The 23504-nt window shown below is 41.2% G+C and overlaps 1 protein-coding gene and 1 long non-coding RNA gene across 2 annotated transcripts in view; both read right to left on the minus strand.

Moving 5' to 3' along the window:
• The window catches only part of LOC148148307 (uncharacterized), a 191599-nt gene that overhangs the window by 68505 nt on the left and 99590 nt on the right, over window positions 1-23504 (minus strand). The window lies entirely within an intron of this gene.
• fam43a (family with sequence similarity 43 member A) lies at window positions 14931-19181 on the minus strand. The gene has a single exon (XM_043702283.2). It carries the CDS (start codon window positions 18918-18920, stop codon window positions 17853-17855), a length of 1068 nt encoding a protein of 355 aa, XP_043558218.1. The 5' UTR covers window positions 18921-19181; the 3' UTR covers window positions 14931-17852.

The raw sequence follows: 23504 nt of genomic DNA on the forward strand, positions 1-23504 counted from the left end.
ACTCAGTAGGAGTGATTTCCACACATAATCCTTCCATTGATAACTCCAGAAATAAGGAGTTTGTTCACGGATGTTCAACCATGTAGATTTGGTGGGGCAGAGGAGGGTCTCTGGCTCTGCCCCACTTCAGTGGAATGCAAATATGATAAAGGTGTTGAGTTTGCTTGTGATAAGATTTGTGACTATTCTTCTCATCCAATTACTGAGTTATTTCAAGTACCCAGAGTAAAACATAAATGAGTGTAGTCTGATTATTTGGTCACAATGTCATTTTACACATTTTCATTTACAGAATATATACTCTGTTCTAAACAGGCGTCCACAATGTAATGAAGATGTCTTTTATATTGAATATTGGTTCACTGGTTGGATGCATGAAGTTGAAATAGACTGTTGTTGATATAAAAGATTTTAACTCACAACCAGATTGCTGACTCTAATTTACATGACTATGTTTTCCAAACTCCAGCCCTTCTGGGAGGAGACAGTAAGTCTGCAAAATATATCAAAGAGGATGGCTCCCCTGGGGATTGTAAACAACCTTCCTTCCTTCGTTATCAGTAAGGGATCTATGGATGTTACCTACAGTGTTCAACAATTGAAAATGACCCATGCAAAGGCTGATTGCTTGGACATTGTAGTCTTGATTTAAACAATTTATATTTGGAATATTCAATTATGTTTAAATTACTGGCAGTTGGAGAGTTCTTATGTGTAGTTCAGCACTTGATTTTTCTCTGAAGAGGTGGACTAGCGGTTTGGTTTAAAGGGAACATCGTCTCTATCACAATCTCCAACCCACTAACAAGCTTCAACCCTGACTATTAGTTTGACTTTGTGTCCATTTTACAGTAGCCAGAGGCTTTTATAAGAAAAATTCAATTCCAGCGCAGCATCTTCAGGAAGATTAAAGCTCAGCTACAGCTCTAAACTGCCTAAGTATTGAGAATGAGGTCAGTAGAGTCTGCATGCAGCTGGTAGAGACTCCAGGCAATGAGTTATGAACTTATTTTTACCAAATATAATTTGGCCAGATCTATTCTCCCCTCCTCTGTAACCTATATTTGTGTGTATGAACTTCAAATATAAGTGTGTGTGCATGTGTATTTGAACATCAGAGTTTACTTTTATTTTTTTTCCAAGTTCGTTTTAGCATCATAAAATTAAGTTATTTCTTTGTTAAAGCTCAAGGAAAACCTATTTGACTAGTTATTTATCATTACAGCATATGCATAGCTAAGTAGATAATAAATAAATTGGCAAAGATAGCTTTATCTAAAAAGAACCTATTATGGTCAAGGAAAGAGAGAGAAAAACAGGAGCCCTTCAAGCCCTCACCTGATCGTAACAATATTCAGTAGGGAAGCTCTACTATAAAAAAACTTACCAGGTGAGATAAGTTATTCTTTTGCTTTACATACACAATTTATATTTCTGTCAGTGCTTCTTCCAGCAATTAGCTATGCAAAACGTGAATATCACATTGACATCTCATTTATGTGTGGGTGAGCAAAGTTGCATGCTGTTTCTGTCTCAGAATGAGTATAGTCAGTATCACCAGACTTTACCCTTGAATTTATGCTGACAAAAATTGCACTCGCGGTCTTCTGGCCCTTGATTATTTCTAAAATATGTTACATGGAACCATAATAAGAAATATGTAACTTTGATCACAAACCATAGACAAATTACATTAACAAAGACCTGTCCACAAAAATCAAACAACCTTACAACAAAATGGATTATGCATTGTGTTGGTATTCTATGAGGCAAATCCCCAAAAACTGCTTCCTGTGAGATAAACTGTACTATGACTCAGGGTAATACATACAAGAACAACCAAGTTTGTTTAATTCAAGGAGAATATCTTTTAAAACATGTGCAACTGTTTGGATATATTTGCTAACTTTCAAGAGAGCAAAATACTGAAGAGACCCAGCAGATCACAGCATAGATTTTTGACTGTATCAGTCATAATATCACTCTTCATAAACCAGATCCCTACATCCTCTTTGTTGTTGTTATTGTGGTCTAAATTTCTAACAGTATGTAATTCATCAATATTCCCATCTAAATACCCTAGTTAAAGTGCATTTGATTATTTTTCCAAGATCTTTTATTCTGATTAATTTCTACTACTTTGTGAATATATTGATTCACACAGTCTAATGATACTATTTGAGCATAAGAAGCTCCAAATCCCAATCCAATTCAACCCAACCATTTATTGCCTCATCAGTCTGCTCTCAATCATCATTAAAGTGATGGAAAGTGTCATCAATAGAAAAAAAGGATTCTGGGTAATCCAAGATGGAGGACGGGAAGAAGTTGTGGCTATAAGAGTTGGTCCTTGTTTGATGTATTTTCAGTGTTGGAGCAGATTCCCTCAAATTTTAGGGGCAGTAATTACTGTTTAACAAGCTGTTGTACTGTTTTGGAACTTTGTGGACGAAAGGATCAAAACAACAGCATTTTAAAAAGGAGGAAGACAGAAAAGGGCAGTGACCACATGGGCAGTGATTGAAATGGAGAAAGAGACTTACACTACTGTCTGACCCAGCACTAAACTGCACAGCTGCTGCCTTTGCTGTCTGTTTTCAAGTATCTCTGGATATTGAAATTGGTCTTAAGAAAAATAAACAAACAGCAAAATTCACAGTTGACCTTGGAGAAACCTGTGTGTGGGAGCTCCCAGCAGGGGAGCAGTTAAGTGGCTTTTTAAAGTGAAACCTTACTGATTTTCTTTTTAAAATCCACAGTAGTGAGTAGAGTGGGGTTTTTTTGATTATATGTTGTTATTGAGATCTGTCTCTTGATTAAACTTTAAAAATATAAAAATATAGACATTAAGCTAGCCTGGAGCAGTGTTTTTAGAACAATAAGACTGCTATTTTCTGGATCTGTGGATTGTTAAGGTGCAGAGATAGCCTTTAGTAGAGTGGTCATGATTTGGAGATGCCAGTGTTGGACTGGGGTGTACAAAATTAAAGATCACACAACACCAGGTTATAGTCCAACTGGTTTAATTGGAAGCACACTAGCTTTCGGAGCGACGCTCCTTCATCAGGTGATTGTGGAGGGCTCGATCGTAACACAGAATTCTTGATGTCTGTGTCGATATGTGCAACAGACAATCAGTTCTTCAATGTATAATTTCAGTTACATCACACTGCAAATTTTTGCTATAAATTCTGTGTTACGATCGAGCCCTCCACAATCGCCTGATGAAGGAGCGTCGCTCCGAAAGCTAGTGTGCTTCCAATTAAACCTGTTGGACTATAACCTGGTGTTGTGTGATTTTTAATTTAGTAGAGTGATGTGCTCTTTCTGTTGGAAGTGGGAGATTAGGGAGAGTTTCCATATTGCTGCTGATTATGTCTGCAGGAAATGTGTTTGGTTGCGAATCCTATCAGAGCGCATGGATTGATTGGAGTGGCAGTTAGAGGATGGCAGTTGCAGGAAGGGAGATAAACTAAAGATACAGTCAGCTAGATGGGTTACCTCCAGGATAGGTAGGAGAGGGAAACTGGTAGTGCAAAGTCTCCTGTAGCTATCCCTATCTCAAACAAGTATGCTGTTTTTAGGGGGTGGTAAACTCTCAGAAGAATGTAGCACTGACAGCCAGCTTTCTAATACCAAGATTGGATCTAATGTAACGAGGGGTATGCCAGGTTCCAAGCAATCGATTGTGATAGGGGACTCTCTAGTTAGAGGCACAGTTAGATGATTCTGCAGCTAATAGTGAGACATCAGAATGGTGTGTTGCCTCCCTGGAGCCAGGATCAAGGATAACTCGGAGAGGGTGCAGAATATTCTCAAAGGGGAGCAGGAAATCATTGTACACATTGGAACTGATTACATAGGAAATGAAAAGGATAAGATTCTGAGGAGGGAAAATAGGAAGTTAGGCAGGAATTTAAAAAGGAGGTCCTTGAGGGCAGTAATATCTGGATTACTCCCAGTGCCATGAGCTAGTGAGGGGTAGGAATAAGAGAATAGAACAGATGAATGCATGGCTGAGGAGCTGGTGTACGGGAGAAGGATTCACATTTCTGAATCATTGGAATGTCTTCTGGCATCGAGATGGATTGCACCTGAATCGGAAGGGGACTAATATACTGGCAAGGAGAATTCCTACAGCAGTGTCTGCTAGCATGGCCAAGCGTTCTCAGACCTTGTATTCAAGTCCCAGTCTCTTAAGGAGTGTGGGTTCATTTCCCACTGCTGCCACTTGTGCTCAGGTGGATTTAAACTAGTGAGGGTGTGGGACCCAGGGAATAGTGAGGAAAGTGATCAGTCTGAGGATGGTACAGTTTGGAAAAAGAGTAAGTCAAACAGTCAGGGCAGGCAGGAACAAAGTACAGAACGAAGTAAAACTGATCGATTAAACTGCATTTATTTCAATGCAAGAGGCCAAACAGGGAAGGCAGATGAACTCAGGGCATGGTTAGGAACATGGGACTGGGATATCATAGCAATTACAGAGACGGGGCTCTGGGATGGCCAGGACTGGCAGCTTGACATTCCAGGATATAGATGCTAGTGGAAGGATTGAGAGGGGGGCAAGAGAGGAGGGGGCGTGGTGTTTTTGATTAGGAATAACATTATGACTGTACTTAGGAAGGACATTGCTGGGAATATGTCTCGGGAAGTTATTTGGGTGGAACTAAGAAGTAAGAAAGGGATCATTACCTTATTGGGATTGTACTAAAGACTCCCCAATAGACAGAGGGAAATTCAGAAACAAATCTGGAAGGAGATTTCAGTTATCTGTACGAATAATAGGGTGGTTATGTTAGGGTATTTCAACTTTCCAAACATAGACTGGGACTGCCATAGTGTTAAGGGCTTGGATGGAGAGGAATTTGTTAAGCATGTACAAGAAAACTTTCTGATTTAGTATGTGGATGTACGTACGAGAGAAGGAACAAAACTTGATCTATTTGTGGGAAATAAGGCAGGGCAGGTGACTGAAGGGTCAGTGGGGGAGCACTTTGGAGTCAGTGACCAAAATTCTATCAGTTTTAAAATAGGATGGAAAAGGATAGACTGGATCTAAACGTTTAAGTTCTGAATTGGAGGAGGCCAATTTTGACAGTATTTGGCAAGAACTTTCAAAAGTTGATTTGGGGGCGGATGTTCCCAAATGGCTAGAAAATAGGAAGCCTTCAGAAATGAGATAATGAGAGTCCAGAGACAGTATGTTCCTGTCAAGGTGAAGGGCAAAGCTGGTAGGTGTAGGAAATGCTGGATGAATAGAGAAATTGAAATTTTGATTAAGAATAAGAAGGAAGCATATATCAGGTACAGACAGAAGAAATTGAGTGATTCCCCAGAAGAGTATAAAAGCAGTTGAAGTATATTTAAGAGGAAAATCAGGAGGGCAAAAAGGGGACATGAGATAGCTTTGGCAAATAGAGTTAAGGAGAATACAAAGGGATTCTGTAATACATTAAGGACAAAACAAAGTAACTTGGGAGAGCTCAGGTCCCTTAAAGATCAGCAAGGCTACCTTTGTGTGGAACCACAGGTGATGGGGGAGATTTTAAACAAATCTTTTGCATCAGTATTTACTGTGAAGAAGGATATAGAAGATACAGAATTGGGGAAATAAATAGCAACATCTTGAAAAATGTCCATAGTACAGAGGAGGAGGTGCTGAATGTCTTAAAACAGATAAAGGTGGATAAACCCCCGGTGTATCCGCGAACTCTGTGGGAAGCTGGGGAAGTGATTGCTGGGCCCCTTGCTTAGATATTCTTATCATTGATAATCACAGGTGAGGCACTGGATGACTCAAGGTTGTCTAACGTGGTGCCACTATTTAAGAAAAGAGATAAGGAAAAGCCAGGGAACTATATACCATTGAGCCTGATGGTGGGTAAGTTGTTGGAGGGAATCCTGAGTGATTGGATTTACATGTATTTAGAAAGGAAAGGTCTGATTAGGGATAGTCAACATGGCTTTGTGCGTGGGAAATCATGTATCACAAACTTTAGCTTTTTGAAGAAGTAATAAAGAGGATTGATCAGGGCAGAGTGGTAGACGTGATCTATATGGACTTCAGTAAGGCATTTGACAAGGTTCCTTGTGGTAGACTGGTTAGCAAGGTTAGATCAGATAGAAGACAGAAAGAGCTAGCTGTTTGAATACGGAACTGGCTCAGAGTACAATGGGATCTTGATTAGATGGGCCAATGGGCTGAGGAGTGGCAGATGGAGTTTAATTTACATAAATGTGAGGTGCTACATTTTGGAAAGGCAAATCAAGGCATGACTTATACACTTAATGGTAAGGTCCTGGAGAGTGTTGCTGAACAAAGAGACCTTGGAGTTCAGGTTCATAGTCGCTTGAAAATGGTGTCACATGTAGATAGGATAGCATTTGGTATGCTTGCCTTTATTGGTCATTGCATTGAGAAAGGGATTTGGGAGATCATTTTGAGGCTGTACAGGACATTGGTTAGGCCATTATTGGAATAATGCATAAAATTCTGGTCTCCTTGCTATAGGAATGATGTTGTGAAATGTGAAGGGGTTCAGAAAAGATTTAGAAAGATGTTGCCAGGGTTGGAGTGTTTGAGCTATAGGGAGAGGCTGAATAGACTGAGACAACTTTTCCTGGAGAACGGAGGCTGAGGGGTGATCTTATCGAGGTTTATAAAATCATAAAGGGCATGGATAGGGTAGGAGAGTCCAAAACTAGAGTTATTGCTTTGAGATGAGAGGGAAAAGTTTAAAAGAGACCTAAGGGGCAACATCTTCACATAGAGGGTGGTGCGTGTATGGAATGAGCTGCCAGAAAAAATATTACCAGGTGGAGGCTGGTGCAATTACATTAAAATGACAGTGACATTGAAAAGACATCTAGATGGATATTTGAAAGAAAGGGTTTAGAGGGTATTGGGCCAAATGCTGGCAAATGGGACTAGATTTATTTACGATATCTGGTTGGCATGGATGAGTTGACTGAATGGTCAGTGTCTGTGCTGTATACCATTATGACCGTATAACAGAACTATCCAGCAGCACCTGCTTAATAATAACTTGCTCACTCACAGCCAGCTTGTGTTCCACAAGACCACTCAGCTCCTGACCTCATTACAGTTTGTTTCAAGCTGACAAAAGAGCTGAATTCCAGAGGTGAGGTGAGAGTGTCAGCCCTTGACATTAACACAACATTCGAAAGAGTAGGAGACCAAGCAAAACTGACATTGATATGAATTAGGGAAAACTTTCTACTGGTGCAATCATACCTGGCATTTGTGAATATGTTTGTAATTTTTGGAGGTCAGTCACCTTAACTCCAGAATATCTCTGCAGGAGTTCCTCCAGTTAGTGTCCTGGGCTGAAACATCTTTAGTTGCTTCACCAATGACGTTCCCACCGCTATAAGATCAGAAGTGGGATATTGGTCAATGATTGCACAATGTTCAGCATTGTTCATGACTCCTCAGATACTGAAGCAGATCCCCCCATGTTCAAATGCAGCAAACCTGACTTGGGCTGAAAAGTGGCAAGTAACATTCATGTCACAAATGTGCCAGGCAGTGACCATCTCCAATAAGAGATAATCTAATCATCACCCTATGACATTTAATGGCATTGTTATCCCTGAATCTCCCACAATCAACATCCTGGGAGTTTACCATTGATCAGAAACTGATCTAAACTTGCCATTTAAATATAGCAGTGATAAGAGCTATCAAAGTCTAGGAATACTGCAGCAAATAACTCACCTCCTGATTCCCAAAGCCCATCCATGCATTTACAAGCACAAGTTAGGAGTTTGATGAAATACTCCCCACTTGCATGATGAATGCAGCCTCAGCAGCACTCAAGAAGATTGACACCATCCAGGTCAAAGCAGCTGATTGATTGGCACCACATTCACAAACATCTACTTCCTCCATCACCATCACCAAATGTATGGAATGAGTTGCCAGAGGAAGTGGTGGAGACTGGTACAATTGAGCACTTAAAAGGCATCTTGGTGGGTATATAAAAAGGAAGGGTTAGAGGGATATGGGCTAAGTGCTAGCAAATGGAACTCAATTAATTTAGGATATCTGGTCGGCATTGACCAGTTGGACCAAAGGGTTTGTTACCATACTGTACTTCTCTATGTTGCTAATGTTCAATAGCAACAGTGTGTACCATCTATAAGATGCATTGCAGAAATTCATCAAAGATCCTTAGCACCACCTTCCAAATCTACAACCACTTTTATCTCGAATGACAAGGGCAGCTGATACATGACAATACCACCATGTGCAAGTTCCATGCCAAGTCACTCACCCTTCTCACATCAAAATGCACTTCCAGTGATTCAAGAAAGCAGCTCACCACCACTTTCTCGGAATTAACTAGAGATAGGAAATAAAAGCTGGCTAAGTCAAGGCGACCATAGTCCCATGAGCAAATTTTTTAAAAATAGTGCATGCAAGGTTGAAATGATTGGATTGTTGAAGTGGGCCAGGTTAGTAATTTCATATGTCAATTTTAATTCAGTTCTATCATACTGTAAGTTCTGAAACATTTTTTTCCTTTCAGTCTTACTGCTGATCCTGTATAACTTTACTATTCTGGAAGCAATAGTTTAACCTTTGCACCGAAAGACACTATTAAGTCCATCAAGTCCTGTTGGCTCTACTTAAGGCAATGGGTTCCACTTCAATGCCCCCTCCCATCTACAAGGCACAATTAAGGAATGTGATAGAATACTCCTCAGTAGCTTGGATCAGTGTAAGTTTACTTTGTCAAGTGTCCATGTAATTTCCTTTCGAAATCATTCACTGTCACTGCTTTCACCAACCACATGTGCAATATGTTCCAGGTCACTACCACTGACTGAGTAAAAATCTGCTTTCTCACATCTCCCTTAGTCTCTTGCTCAAACTCAAACTAGTTAAATCTGTACCCCCTACTCCTTGTACCATCAGTCAATTGGAGAACATTTTCTTACTCTCCATTTTCTAAATTTGTCATAACTGTGTACACTTCGATAAATCTCATTTCCACCAAGGAAAAGAATCCTAGTTTCTCCAACGTAGTCTTGTAACGAAAATCCCCCAGCCATCGAAGCATTCTGGTAAATTTTCTTTAAACGCAGCCGAAATCCTCACATCCTTCCAAAAGGGTGATGACCAAAGCTTTTGTGCAATAGTCCAGTTTTGGCCCTGCATAATTTACTAACTGCTCTCTCATTATGTCCTGCCACCTTCAAAGATTGATGTGCACGAATCTCCAGGATCTTCCGTCCCTGTACACTCCTTAGAATTGACCAGTTAAGTCTCTATTGTCTCTTCCTACTCCTTCTTCAAAACCACATCACTTCACAGATTTTGTTTAAAATTCAATCTGGCATTTGACTGCCGATTCTGTTGATGCAACTATATCCTGTTGCCGTTGATTCTAACCTTCAAGTTTGGAATTATTGGCAAGTTCTGAAATTTTACTTTGTATGCTGATATACAAGTTATTTATATATACTAAAAATGAAATGATTGCAGCACTGATCCCTGAGGACTACAACTGAAAATGTGTATAGGGTAGAAGCAGGCAGGGAAAGAGCTAAGTTCTGAGTTCTGTGAAACAAGAGGTTCGGCTGAGCATAACTCAGATCAGATATCAACTTACAGTTAACAATGGTGTGCTGGAAGCAAGGATAATGGGTTAACAAGGTGGAAAAGCAGTCATTATGTAGAGCCATTCAACAATGTTAGAAGCATTCAGTATGCAAGGTCAGCTAACATGGGGAAAAGTATCCATTATGTGAACCCAGTTAACAAGTTTAAGAACATTCATTGTATAACAGTAAAGGGCTTGGTCTCTGCTATTGATATTTGTTGATTATAACGGTCACCCAACTAATATGTCTGTTGCCTTATCTGGATGCTCCTCCTTGTAAAATGTCTATATAGTTCATTGAGAAACTGCTGTTCCAGAGAAGACCATGAACTCATGTCTCGGTGATTGTTCTCTTTCCCTCCAGAGCCCGAAATAAAGATGAAGGAGGTAAACCCATACTGTGTCTCTGGGAGTTTTGCTTCGACTGAAGGGGGTGCGGGGAAGGGGAATGGGATGACACAACTAACCTCCAATCTGAAAAATAACATTTAATGACTCGCTGTTTTTTGTCCTTAAGACCATACTTCTTTCCAAGCTGACATTGAATTTCTTGTTCCATGAGCTTCAAGTTTGTTAACTGTCATAATTTGTCAAATACTTTCTTAAACTTGTATGGACAATATTCACTGCTTTTGCTCGTGAAAATTCTCTATTACTTCTTCAAAAAAGAATAATTTTCACTGTTCAATCATGATCTGCCATTTTTGAAATCTGCACACCCTATCATAAACCGAAAACTCTTGAATTGCCATCTTATCTTCCCTGTTGGTTCTATACAGATCTCATTAAAAGAAACAAACATAATATTGAACTCATATAAGTCTATTTACCTTCCATTTTAAAAATGAGTGCTGATACTGAATCTTTATCAAAAACAAGTATCAACAACTTATCCTCCAATACTGCATTTAGGTAAATTAGAAAGCTGAATTCCTGATTGGAGCAATTTCAGGTATAAATGCTCTTGATTGATTAAACAAAAAAGTCTGATGCTTTTAAAAAGGAATTAACAGTACTAGTATCAGTAATCAATGTTGTGAAGTGGAGAGTAAATGGATGGAATGTCACCTTTGGTTACTAACATGTACTGTAACATATAAAGTGACAGCTTGCATTTAACAGGATTTTCATAGACTGAATGGGAAACATCTGTGTAAGAGTCAAATTTTCACAAGGTCAAATTACTTCATGCTCATGGATGAAGAACAACTGAAAGCTTTAGCAGAATGCTAAAATGTTTTCAAGACTGAACTACAATGTCTTCAACGTTAAGAATGTGATGGCTATCAAATGGTTACAAGGGAAAACAAAGTCAAGGTTCAGGGTAATGGAAATGAAAGTTACTCATGGCTCTTCATCTGGAAATAATAAACCATATTTTGAAATTGTTTTGTCAAACCTTTAGGTTTCATTTTTTAAAATTCGATCATGAGCAGGTATATGTTTTTTTTTCTATTTTTGACTTTCCCCCACACACTACTGCCTAACAGCGGTAGTGTTTACTTTTCCCCATTACCCATGTCATGTGTGTGCAGGTGTAAGACACAGTGAAGAATAACAAATGCGTAAATCTTTATTTATAATCCACACCAGGAGGAAAGGAAATACCAGAGTGGGCAGTAACAAGCAGTTCCCTTCTCGACAAAAGGCAATGCTGCCTGATCATAAAAGTGATGAGGAAGGTGGGGATCAAATTAAAATAGAGTAGGAGGGAGAAATAAAATACTCCACTCCCTCCGGTGCCCACCTCTCCCTGAACAGCTCAAGGGTGTTGGTGGACACTGCATGCTCCTTCTCCAGGGACACCTGGGCTCAAACGTAATCACGGAGCTTTATGTGTTTAAAATGTTTAGATCCTTGTCCCAGTTTGATAGCTAAATATAATTCTGTCAGCTGAAATTGCCAATACTTAATTTCACTTTGTAAATGTCATTTCTCTTGTTTGTGCGAAAAGCTGTAGCGAATCAATACTGCCATTAGAACATTGTGAAGCACGGAAGATAGAACATGTATATTTGGCGTCTGGGGGAAATAATGAAGCGGATACTAACTCAAGACAGCTTTCTCGAGAAAAATTGCCTGGCTGAATTGAGCTCCCGGCAGAGACTAGGATTGTTTTTTTTTCTGTACAATAAAACAGACAGTTCACTGATATAATGAATGTACAAAACAGAAAGATTTTTAAAAATTCAAAATCATGATGCTGTACAAAACACAATTTTATTTTTGCATGGAAGTAAATCCAATTGAGGTAATCAGGAGTATACTTAAGAGGGAAATCAGAAGAGCAAAAAGGGGACATAAGATAGCTTTGGCAAATAGGCTTAAGGAGAATCCAAAGGGTTTTTAGAAATACATTAAGGACAAAAGGGTAACTAGGAGAGAATAGGGCCCCTCAAAGATCAGCAAGGCGCCCTTTGTGTGGAGCCGCAGGGCGAGATACTAAACGAGTATTTTGCATCAGTGTTTATTGTGGAGGAGGACATGGAAGATATAGAATGTGGGCAAATAGATGGTGACATCTTGAAAAATTTCCATATTACAGTTGGATGTCTTGAAACACATAAAAGTGGATAAATCCCTAGGGCCTGATTAGGTATACCCTAGAACTTTGTGTGAAGTGAGGGAAGTGATTGCTGGGCCCCTTGCTGAGATATTTGTATCATCGATAGTCACAGGTGAGGTGCCAGAATACTGGGGATTGGCTAACGTGGTGCCACTATTTAAGAAGGGTGGTAAGGGCAAGCCAGGGAACTATAGACCAGTGAGCCTGACATCGGTGATGGGCAAGTTGTTGGAGGGAATCCTGAGGGACAGGATGTATATGTATTTGGAAAGGCAAGGACTGATTAGGGATGGTCAACATGGCTTTGTGCGTGGGAAATCATGTCTCACAAGCTTGATTGAGGTTTTTGAAGAAATAACAAAGAGGATTGATGAGGGCAGAGCATTAGATGTGATCTATGTGGACTTCAGTAAGGCGTTCGACAAGGTTCCCCATGGGAGACTGGTTAGCAAGGTTAGATCTCATGAAATACAGGCAGTACTAGCCATTTGGATACAGAACTGGCTCAAAAGTAGAAGACAGAGGGTGTTGGTGGAGGGTTGCTTTTCAGATTTTTCATCATTTATATAAATGATTTGGATGTGAGCATAAGAGGTATAGTTAGTACGTTTGCAGATGACACCAACATTGAAGGTGTAGTGGACAGCGAAGAAGGTTACCTCAGATTACAATGGGCTCTTATCAGATGGGCCAATGGGCTGAGGAGTGGCAGATGGAGTTTAATTTAGATAAATGCAAGGTGCTACACTTTGGGAAAGCAAATCTCAAAAGGACTTGTATACTTAATGGTAAGGTCCTGGGGAGTGTTGCTGAACAAAGAGACCTTGGAGTCACGTTCATAGTATTTGGTATGCTTTCCTTTATTGGTCAGAGCACTGAGTATAGGAGTTGGGACATCATGTTGCAACTGCACAGGACATTGGTTAGGCCACTTTTGGAATATGGCTTGCAATTCTGGTCTCCTTCCTATCGGAAGGATGTTGTGAAACTTGAAAGAGTTCAGAAAAGATTTACAAGGGTATTGCCAGGATTAGAGGATTCAAGCTGTAGGGAGAGGCTGAATAGGCTGGGTCTGTTTTCCCTGGAGCGCTGGAGGCTGAGGGGTGACCTTACAGAGGTTTATAAAATCATGAGGGGCATGGATAGGATAAATAGAGAAAGTATTTTCCCTGGGGTGGGGGAGTCCAGAACTAGAGGGCATAGGTTTTGGGTGAGAGGGGAAAGACATAAAAGAGACCTAAGAGGCAACTTTTTCACGCAGAGGGTGGTACATGTATAGAATGAGCTGCCAGAGGAAGTGGTGAAGGCTGGTATAATTGCAACATTTAAAAGGCATCAGGATGGGTATATGAATAGGAAGGGTTTAGAGGGATTTGGGCCAAGTGCTCGCAAATGGGACTAGATTGAGTTGGGATATCTGGTCGGCGTGGACAAGTTGGACTGAAGCATCTGCTTCCGTGCTGTACATTTCTATGACTTTATGAGAGATGCCTCATTTTTGCACTATTCTTGGGGAGGCTGATGTTATCACCCCTGAAACATCGTAAATCTAATAATCAACCAGATTTTACTGAATCCATATAACATTGTACAATATGAACATGAAATACTACAAAAATATATAGTTGCAGATTGAGTGTAAAAGGCAGATACTCCTCCACAGGGAGAAAGAGAAGGGGAATTAGCAGATGAATCATAGTCTCGACTTCCTTTCTTTGTGTGCTGCCTAACACGAACACCTCACTTATCTCCCGGTTGTGTTTGCTCCAATATATTCTGACATCTCAGCCCTGAGATAGATCATTATAATGATCAGGACGATCACATATACAACCACTGTACAACTGCAGAAACAAAGAGATTTGAGTGCACACGTTGATTGTACACAACAAGAAGACTTTAAGTTCTTACAAAACACCAACGGCATATTTTCTCAGAACTAAATTGTTGTGTTTGAAATACCATCTGTTACTGCCACATGACAGAAGGAACTTGCTATTATCTCTAATCCTGTCTTTTCTCACAGACATGTTTAGGTCTCAAACATTAATGTATTGGGATGCCACTTTCTGGTGATCCAATTTACAATATATTTTACATGCCATATTTTAAGCTGGGCTGAATCATGATAAGCTAGATTTAATCAGTTCATGCGACCAGCCATACTTTGCCTATAAGGTTTCAAAAAGAAAAAGCTGAGGATGGGACTTTTAATTGAAATCATTTTTCATCAAAATACATCAGGTTAAATAATCTGAATGTAGATTTAAATAATAATTTTTTTTACCACCACTTGAGTGCTAGGGAACAAGTTCAATTTGAATCCTTTACAACACTGTAGTTGATTTCCATTAATACGCACTTATCAGACTGGTATCAACTTTTCTCGGTATATAAATTCATGAGAAGACATTTAACGCATACAGCAAATTATCAAAACAAATTATCACTAAAAATGGAAGGATATCAGAAATCACTTCCATCTGTATTTGACTAACATTCCTAGCTGTTTTCACTATATATTGGTTTGCAAGATCAAAAGGTATATGGAACTTTAGCCTAGAAGGACAGGATCAAAATAAGTCCATAATAAATAACCGTGGGTACATGTGTAGGTATATGAATTTTAGTTTGCAAATCTTTTTCCTACTTTACAATAGCATACTGCTATTATTATTCATAGATCTTGATATAATCATGCATACTAGAACTATACCTTAAAATTCTAGTACATCTCATTTTTACATTGACTTTATTGTTTGAGTTTGTGTCAACAAAAAAGTATGGACACTTTTTCATCAAATATTCAAAAAAATAACATCTATCTTGCTTGTACAGATTTACATTCAGTATGTACAGTACGGTTAGGACACCCAATGCTTGCTGCATCCTTCATTCGCACAGCAAAGAAATGATATTATATCTGATGACAAAATTATTTACAGACAATAAAACACTGGTTAAGAAGTCACAACAGTGCAATATACAAACCACAGAGCGTAACAGGCAAGGATAAATTCTGTGACTCAGTTAAGAGGTTGTAAACAAATACTTAAGACTATTAAACATGGTATTTAACTGAATGTGAAAAATAGTGTTCATTCCATAATGAGAAATTACAAATGTAAAGAATTCATTCTATACATTGATGAGAATCTATTCAGTCAAATCCAATAATAACTTCAATGTAATATAGATTGTTTTTCTTTGTCTTAACACACTCTGATAAAGTTGCAATACTCTAAAATGGGTGACAGCAAGTTGGCAGCCAGGTTTTCAGCTCTCACAATCTTTTGTTTCTATTGACTTTACAGTCAGTGTAAAGATAATTCATTGTCGGCCATTTTACACCATCATCCAAAATCAACATTACCTCTATGGTTTGTTAAGAAGACATTACATAATTTCCTTCAGCATTGATTGCAACTCCCAACTTATTTTACCAGATTATTGTACCTCTGTGGCAAAAATATTGTGTGTTAATTAGATATCTTTGACCATCGATAGAATTTTATGGAGCCATTAATCTAAATGGCAAAAGTTCCTAATAGTGCAGTAATTACTTTCACAGTGCTGACCTTTATGTTAAATTGATACTATAATATAGAGTGTCTCATTGATTTAAACTTATGATTTTTCATACACAAAGTCTGTATAAGATACCAGATGTGTCCTCTTTCAAAAATCATTTTTTGGTTTCCCTTCTGATTTTAACATGCATTCTAGATTTCTGAAATCAAAGTAGCTGAATTGGATAAGAGGTGTTAACGTGTGTAGACATGTTGTTCAGTCTTCAAAATGTGTATTTAATACAAAATATCTTTCAACAGATTTCAAAGATCTCCTTTGAATCAATAGTCTTTTCTGGGACTTGCCAAGTGTCTCAAAACATAATGTTTCCAAATAGAAAATGCAGGGAACATGATTCTTTATGTATAACTTTGGTGTGTCTCTGAGGAAAGCTTCAGATTTTGGACATTCAAACCAACAACTTCTTCCATCAGCACAAAGGGAAATCAAATGAAAGACAACGACATGAGGGAGAAAGTAACCACTGATATTTCAAAAGAGCAAGCCATCATGAAGCCATTAAAGCTAAAGATGAAGAACTGACTGAGGGGAGGAATTAAATCGTAAAGACAGAACAATTAATTAAATTGTCATTAAGATTTTCCTTAACAATTAAGACTATTGCAAATTAACATAATGAAATGGCAAAACACTAGGTAGTAGCTACAATCATGACTGAAACATATTCTTTGGGGAAGAAATTGGTTCATGCCTGAATACAAACACAGGTCACATTGTCTGACTGTAACATGAGTTCCCTAAGAGGAAAGCATGTGATTTACTGGGAATTCGTCAATGGATTTCATTACCACAAAACCGATGATTGCCAAGTGACAACTGGGCATTCCAGTGAAGTTCACCTGTCCTGTCCAACCCAGAACAAGACTGGCTAGCTCAGAGGTCAGAAACAGCTCTATAGTAGGTCTAAGGGTGGAGGTGAAAGGGATCAGGCAAAGTAATGTGGCTGCTAACTTCAATGGTGTAGTGAAGAGTTAGACTACTGCTTCTTCTGGCTCCACATTAAGTAAAAACAAGTTTGCTTGTCCTAGTATTGGTGACCTCCATCCATTCCCTCAAAAAACATTGCTTAGGTAGCAATAGTTCTGGTAAAACTAATCAGAACTTCTGCAGTGTCAACTCTGCCTAATTTTTGACCAGTTTCAGGGCAGGAACATTAAATAGGAATTAGGTTCCTCAATAGTCATTACGTTAACTCAAGTTTAAGGTGGATGCTAGGGACACCAGAATATAGCCTGAGCCAAAATAGTGTTGAATACATTTCAGACACCCCTAGACATAGTCCGATCAAATTAGATCTGAAAAACAAGGAAATGAGGTCCAGTTCTGAAACCAAAGGGTATGAGAAATTAAGTTCTCAAAATGAGGTATGATCTGTCAGATCTGACACATATGATTACATTGTGGGATGTGGTTACTATTGGAAAACGTTAATGAATTTGCCAAAATGTGATGTTTTACTTTGCACAGCTGAGACCAGCCAATTACTCTAAGTATGGCAGAACCTTTGATAATGGTGATCCATCTATTTCTAGTTTATCTGCCAGTCACATTACTGAAATACTGCACAGGAATAACACTGCGGTGCTGCCCGTCCTTTTACAAACTGTAGTTGTGGCTTGGAGGGAGATGCGTGAGGAGAGGGAATTTGATGCTAAAATGGTCAATAGCAGCCACTGTGCGAGATGTTGCAGTGAATAGGGCGGAGAGAGCTGGATCAACGCCTGGTCAGTTTCAAGAGGGTCCCGGCTTCCACGGGAAGTTTCTTGTAAACAGGGAGCAAACCGGCACACACAAATCGCAACTTCCATTTCTAAATGTTAAACTCTCCACTTACTGATTAAAGCAACGATTAAAGTCGACACAAATCGTAAGCCGGTTAGTGCCCTTTTAAAAAAAGTCTGTTCTGTGCTTTTCCTTTCTCTTCACTGTACACAGTTATGGTTTTCCCCTCTTTTAGCATCTTATTGTTAGTGTAATGGTGAGATAGGGGTGGGGGGAATAACACACTGTCAGTTCGTGTTGTAATGGGAAGCCGACCGCAAAGAAAACTTGAAGCAATTGTACAATTATCCCATTTCTTGCAAGTCGCCGTCTTCACTGCCATCCGTCGCAACCACGGGCTCCTGATCACTCGCCCCGCTTCCCAGGGATGACTCGCTGCTCGTACTTTCCCCAGATAGTAACCTGGTCACTCTCAGATCAGCTCTCAGTAACTGGACATCGTTTCCTATAGTCAGCTGGCCCAGATCACTGATCATTTCACAAAGGTCCTGCTGCTCGTTTCTGTCTGAGGCTTCCACAGTGTCCAGAATGTCCTCGTACTCCAGACTCAGCTCCAGGTCGGCTTTCTCTTCCTGTTGCTCTCCCACCAGGTCCTCGGTGATGGAGCCCAGCTTCGGGGCGCTCCGGCTCCTTTCCACCGGGGGCTTGTAACTGCACTGACCGTTCATCAGCTTCCTGAGGGGCACCAGGGGGATGGTCTGCTCCCCGATCAGCTTCTGCTGCTGGTGCCTGGCATCGTCCCTCCTCTTGAGCCTCTTAAACTCGGCCAGGGCGTTACTGGTGGTCTGGTACAGGAGCAGGGCCATCGCCTTCGCCTTCTCGGCTTTGGAGACCAACACGGCGTGGCATCTCAGCATGACCGCCTTGTGCTTCAGTTCGTGTCGGTAGATCCAGGCGAAGATTCTGGGCGATCTGGGATCCGCCACACAGTAGGTGATCCTGTGTAAAAGGTAGAGATGGCCGGGTCTCTTCGCCTTGCCGTCCACATGGACCATGCGGATTCCTTGAGAACTGATGGTCAGCTTCATCTTGGTACCGTTTTTACCCTGTTCACTTTTGGACCAGATTTTGGTCACGGCCACATCGGCACAGCCTTCCCCTTTGGACTGGATGGTGGTGGCATTGCCGAGGTATAAGACTGTGTAGGTGGGATCTTCCCCGGTGATGGTGATCTTCCTCCTCCTGGATTTGAACATGCTGCAGACTCGGTTGAGAGCGCTCTCTGACACCAGGTCCGGGCACGCACGGGTGAAGGAAGTCAGACTGCTGTAGTTCAGACTCACCGAGTAACCGAGCTGCTTCGGCTGCCGCTTCTCGACCAAGTCCAATTTGTTTTTCTTCCAAGGTAACATCGCTGGTATCGGGAGATTTGGATTGTTAAAATCTTAGGACGATCGGGCAATTAGCGCCGCCCCCCATCATTGTCCATTATCCGGGCCGGCTTTCCCCTCGGTGACCGCTCACTAGCTGCCTTCAGATCTCTTGCACTTCTCATGTTTCTGACACTGACTCGATGTTAAGTTGATACAGTCCCGGGCTGAGAGATGTAAATATAGAGTGGAGTGAACCATCCAGTCACTGGAGCGGGGAGGAGCAACACCGCCTCACATAGAGGAAGTTATCACCATTGATTTATCCCCCAAACAGGGCACAATGAATCTAATTTTAAAAAAAAATGCACTTTGCGTTTCAATGTGATTAATATGTAATAAGATTCGAGACATTGCCAGCGCATGTTTCAGTTCATGGAAGTACTTGAATGGAGTACGACCAACTGGGAGTACAGCGTGTGAATTGTTCATGATAATGTTGCGCTCCTAAACTGGGCGAAAAGGGGAGGAGCACGGATTCCATCACTAGATTGCACTGTGCTCCCAAGGGGATGGGGAGGGTGCCCCCAAGGCTTCATGCAGTTTAGGGTTTGAGTTCCACAGAAGCAGAAAGATGGCCTGTTTCAGCTTATCTCCGCCCGGAGCAGCAGCAATGAAACGCGGCAGCCTGCTTCCTGATCCCGGTTCGAATGAGCTCAGCTGGAAGATATTCGATCAGGACTTGACTGCACTGCCACCTGCAGTCAGAAACCTTACCGACTAACCCCCAGCCCCAGATTAATGATGGGTTCCCTGAAAGGGCTGACTTCAGAGAAACTCAGTGACAAGGGGAACCATCATTAGTTAGACTGTTACATCGTCTGTCTTTGGAAGATTTTAGCTTGATTACACTGATTGGGTTTATGAAAAGTTGTATTGAAGGAATAGGATATTCTACTTTCAGGTATCACAAAATAGTTCAAATATTCCACCTCTGGTTTTTAGACTCCAGACAGATAATTGACTTACATCATGCCTGTTATATATTCCAGAGGTATAAACAATGACTGCAGATGCTAGAAACCAGATTCTGGATTAGAGTGGTGCTGGAAAAGCACAGCAGTTCAGGCAGCATCCGAGGAGCGGGAAAATCGACGTTTTGGTCCCGGAACTTCCCACATAAGTTCGAGACACCACCCATGCCCTCCACCTCATCCAAGACATCAGTTTCCCCGGCCCCCAATGCCTCATCTTCACCATGGATATCCAATCACTCTACACCTCCATCTGCCATGACCAGGGCCTCTAAGCCATCCGTTTCTTCCTTTCCTGACGTCCCCAACAGTACTCTTGCACCAACACTCTCATTCGTTTGGCCGAACTGGTCCTCACCCTTAGCAATTTCTCCTTCGAATCCTCCCATTTCCTCCAGACCAATGGGGTAGCCATGGGCACCCGTATTGGCCCCAACTATGCCTGTCTCTTTGTTGGCTACGTAGAACAGTTCATCTTCCGTAGTTACACCAGCACCACTCCCCACCTCTTCCTCCGCTACATTGATGACTGCATTGGTGCCACCTCGTGCTCCCATGAGGAGGTTGAGCAATTCATCAACTTCACCAACACATTCCACTCTGACCTTAAATTTACCTGGACCATCTCTGACACCTCCCTCCCCTTCCTGGACCTCTCCATCTCCATTAATGACGACCGACTTGACACCGACATTTTTTACAAACCCACCGACTCCCACAGCTACCTGGATTACACCTCTTCCCACCTTACCTCCTGTAAAAATGCCATCCCGTATTCCCAATTCCTCTGCCATGGCCGTATCTGCTCCCAGGAGGACCAGTTCCACCACTGAACACACTAGATGGCCTTCTTTTTTAGACACCGCAATTTCCCTTCTCATGTGGTTAAAGATGCCCTCCAACACATCTCATCCACATCCCGCACTTTCGCCCTCAGACCCCACCCCTCCAACCGTGACAAGGACAGAACCCCCTGGTGCTCACCTTCCACCCTACCAACCTTCGCATAAACCAAATCATCCGACAACATTTCCGCCACCTCCAAACGGACCCCACCACCAGGGATGTATTTCCCTCCCCACCCCTTTCCACCTTCCGCAAAGACCGTTCCCTCCGTGACTATCTGGTCAGGTGCACGCCCCCCAACAACCCACCCTCCCGTCCTGGCACCTTCCCCTGCTACCGCAGGAATTGCAAAATCTGCCCCCACACCTCCTCCCTCACCTCCATCCAAGGCTGCAAAGGAGCATTCCACATCCATCAAAGTTTTACCTGCACATCCACCAATATCATTTATTGTATCCATTGCTCCCGATGCAGTCTCCTCTACATTGGGGAGACTGGACACCTCCTAGCAGAGCGCTTTAGGGAACATCTCTGGGACACCTGCACCAATCAACCACACCACTCTGTGGCCCAACATTTCTACTCCCCCTCCCAGTCTGCCGAGGACATGGAGGTCCTGGGCCTCCTTTACCGCCGCTCCCTCACCACCCGACGCCTGGAGGAAGAACACCTCATCTTCCGCCTTGGAACACTTCAACCCCAGGGCATCAATGTGGATTTCACCAGTTTCCTCATTTCCCCTTCCCCACCTCACCCCAGTTCCAAACTTCCAGCTCAGCACTGTCCCCATGACTTGTCCTATCTCCCTATCCCTTTCCACCTATCCACTCCACCCTCTTCTCTGACCTATCACCTTCATTCTACCCCCATTGTACTCTTTGCTACCTTCCCCCACCGTCCTCCCTGACCTATCATCTTCATCCCCACCCCCATTCACCTATTATAGTCTATGCTACTTTCTCCCCATCCCCATCCTCCTCACATTTATCTCTCCACCCTTCAGGCTCCCTGCCTCCATTCCTGATGAAGGGCTTTTGCCTGAAACGTCGATTTTCCTGCTCCTCGAATGCTGCCTGAACTGCTGTGCTTTTCCAGCACCACTCTAATCCAGAATGTTATTTATTCCATGAAGGTGCATTCAGAGTTGGCAGTTTGGTACTCATCTTTCTCTCATTTACCATTGTCTTAGTTTAATTTTCAAATGTATTATTGCATAAAATAATTGATCAAATTCTTTGTGTAAATTTGTTGGCAACCAATCAAGTTTTTTGCTGTTGAACATAATTTAAGATGGAACTATTTCTGTTACAACCCAACATGGCAAAATCTATCTCTCCATTGAATTAATTGGATGGTAAGCTTCATTATAATATTGAGCGTCTTACAGAAATACCAGTGTAAAATATTTTTACGCAAAACAATTTGCATTGCAAGACAAAATTAATAGCTGCTCGGCCAAATATGCAAAAAACGCTATCCCAAATTTCTTAAGAGTAAATCATATTTAACCAATTTGCTTATATTCTTGAGAAGGTAACAATGAGAGTTCACATGCTGTTGGTATCCGTTGCTCCCGATGCGGTCTAAATGGAGTTCTAAAAGGCATTCAATAACGTTCCAAATGACAGACCTATGACCAAAGTTAGAGCTCATAGAATAAAGGAGATGTGACACAGAATTGTCTGAGTGACAGGAAACAGAAAATAGTGATTTGCTGATGTTTTTCAGTCTGAAGGAAGGCTAATGTTTGGACCTCTGCTTTTCCTGATATGTATTAATGACTTAGGTCTTAGTGAAGTAGGCAGATGGTACCCAAACTTGAAAATATTGTGGACTGTGAGGAGGATTAGGCAGAATTTCAAAGAGCTTTGAAGACAGATTGGTTGAATGGGTAGACAAGCTGGAAAATGAAATTTAATGTAGAGAAGTGTAACATGATTCATTTTGGTCGGAAGAAGATGAAAAGACAACATAAAATAAAAGGCTCAATTCTAAATGGGGTGCAGCAGTTGAGGGACCTGGGAGTGTACACGTGCAAGTCACTGAAAGTGGCACAATAGGTTGAGAGAGTGGTTAATAAATTAACTGGGTTTTATCAATAGGCCATATAATTCCAAAAAAATCCCACTATAACTCCATTTCAAGGGTTGAAATTTGTCATCAACCCTCAGTAAGAAATAAGAAACTGGATGATGGAGGAGAGAAGACGTGTGAGAGTGGGGGCAAGGGATGGAACTCTGTGCTGACCATCACTGCCTTGAAGCTTTCGGCTCCAAAATTTCAGCTCACAACCTCACTGAGGGTCATGACCCCCCTACTTTGAAAAGTGGTGACGGAGATAGATTGGAGAAGTTGGCACTGTTTTCCTTGGAGAAGGGAAGGCTGAGAGAAAGATCTGATAGAGGTATTTAAAATCACAAGGAGTCTGGACAACATAGATAAAGACAAACTGCTCTTAGTGGTGGAAGGATAGAGAATCAATAACAGATGTAAGGCTATTGGAAAAAAAAGTAATGATGATATGAGGAAAAGTTTTTTCATGCAGTAAGTGATTAGGATCTGGAATATGCTGCCTAGGAATGTGATGAAGTCAGATTCATTTGAGGCATTCAAGAGGGAATTAATTTATTATCTGGAACAAATCCATGTGCAGGCTATGGGGAGAAGATGTGATGTGAGATTTGGTGAACTGATCCTTCAGGAAGCAGTACAGAGACTGTGGACTGAGTAGCCACCTGGGCTGTAA

The sequence above is a fragment of the Chiloscyllium plagiosum genome, unplaced genomic scaffold, assembly GCF_037043375.1.
Source record: "Chiloscyllium plagiosum isolate Xiang-an unplaced genomic scaffold, Cpla_swu_hap1 HiC_scaffold_13, whole genome shotgun sequence".
Lineage (NCBI taxonomy): Eukaryota > Metazoa > Chordata > Chondrichthyes > Orectolobiformes > Hemiscylliidae > Chiloscyllium > Chiloscyllium plagiosum.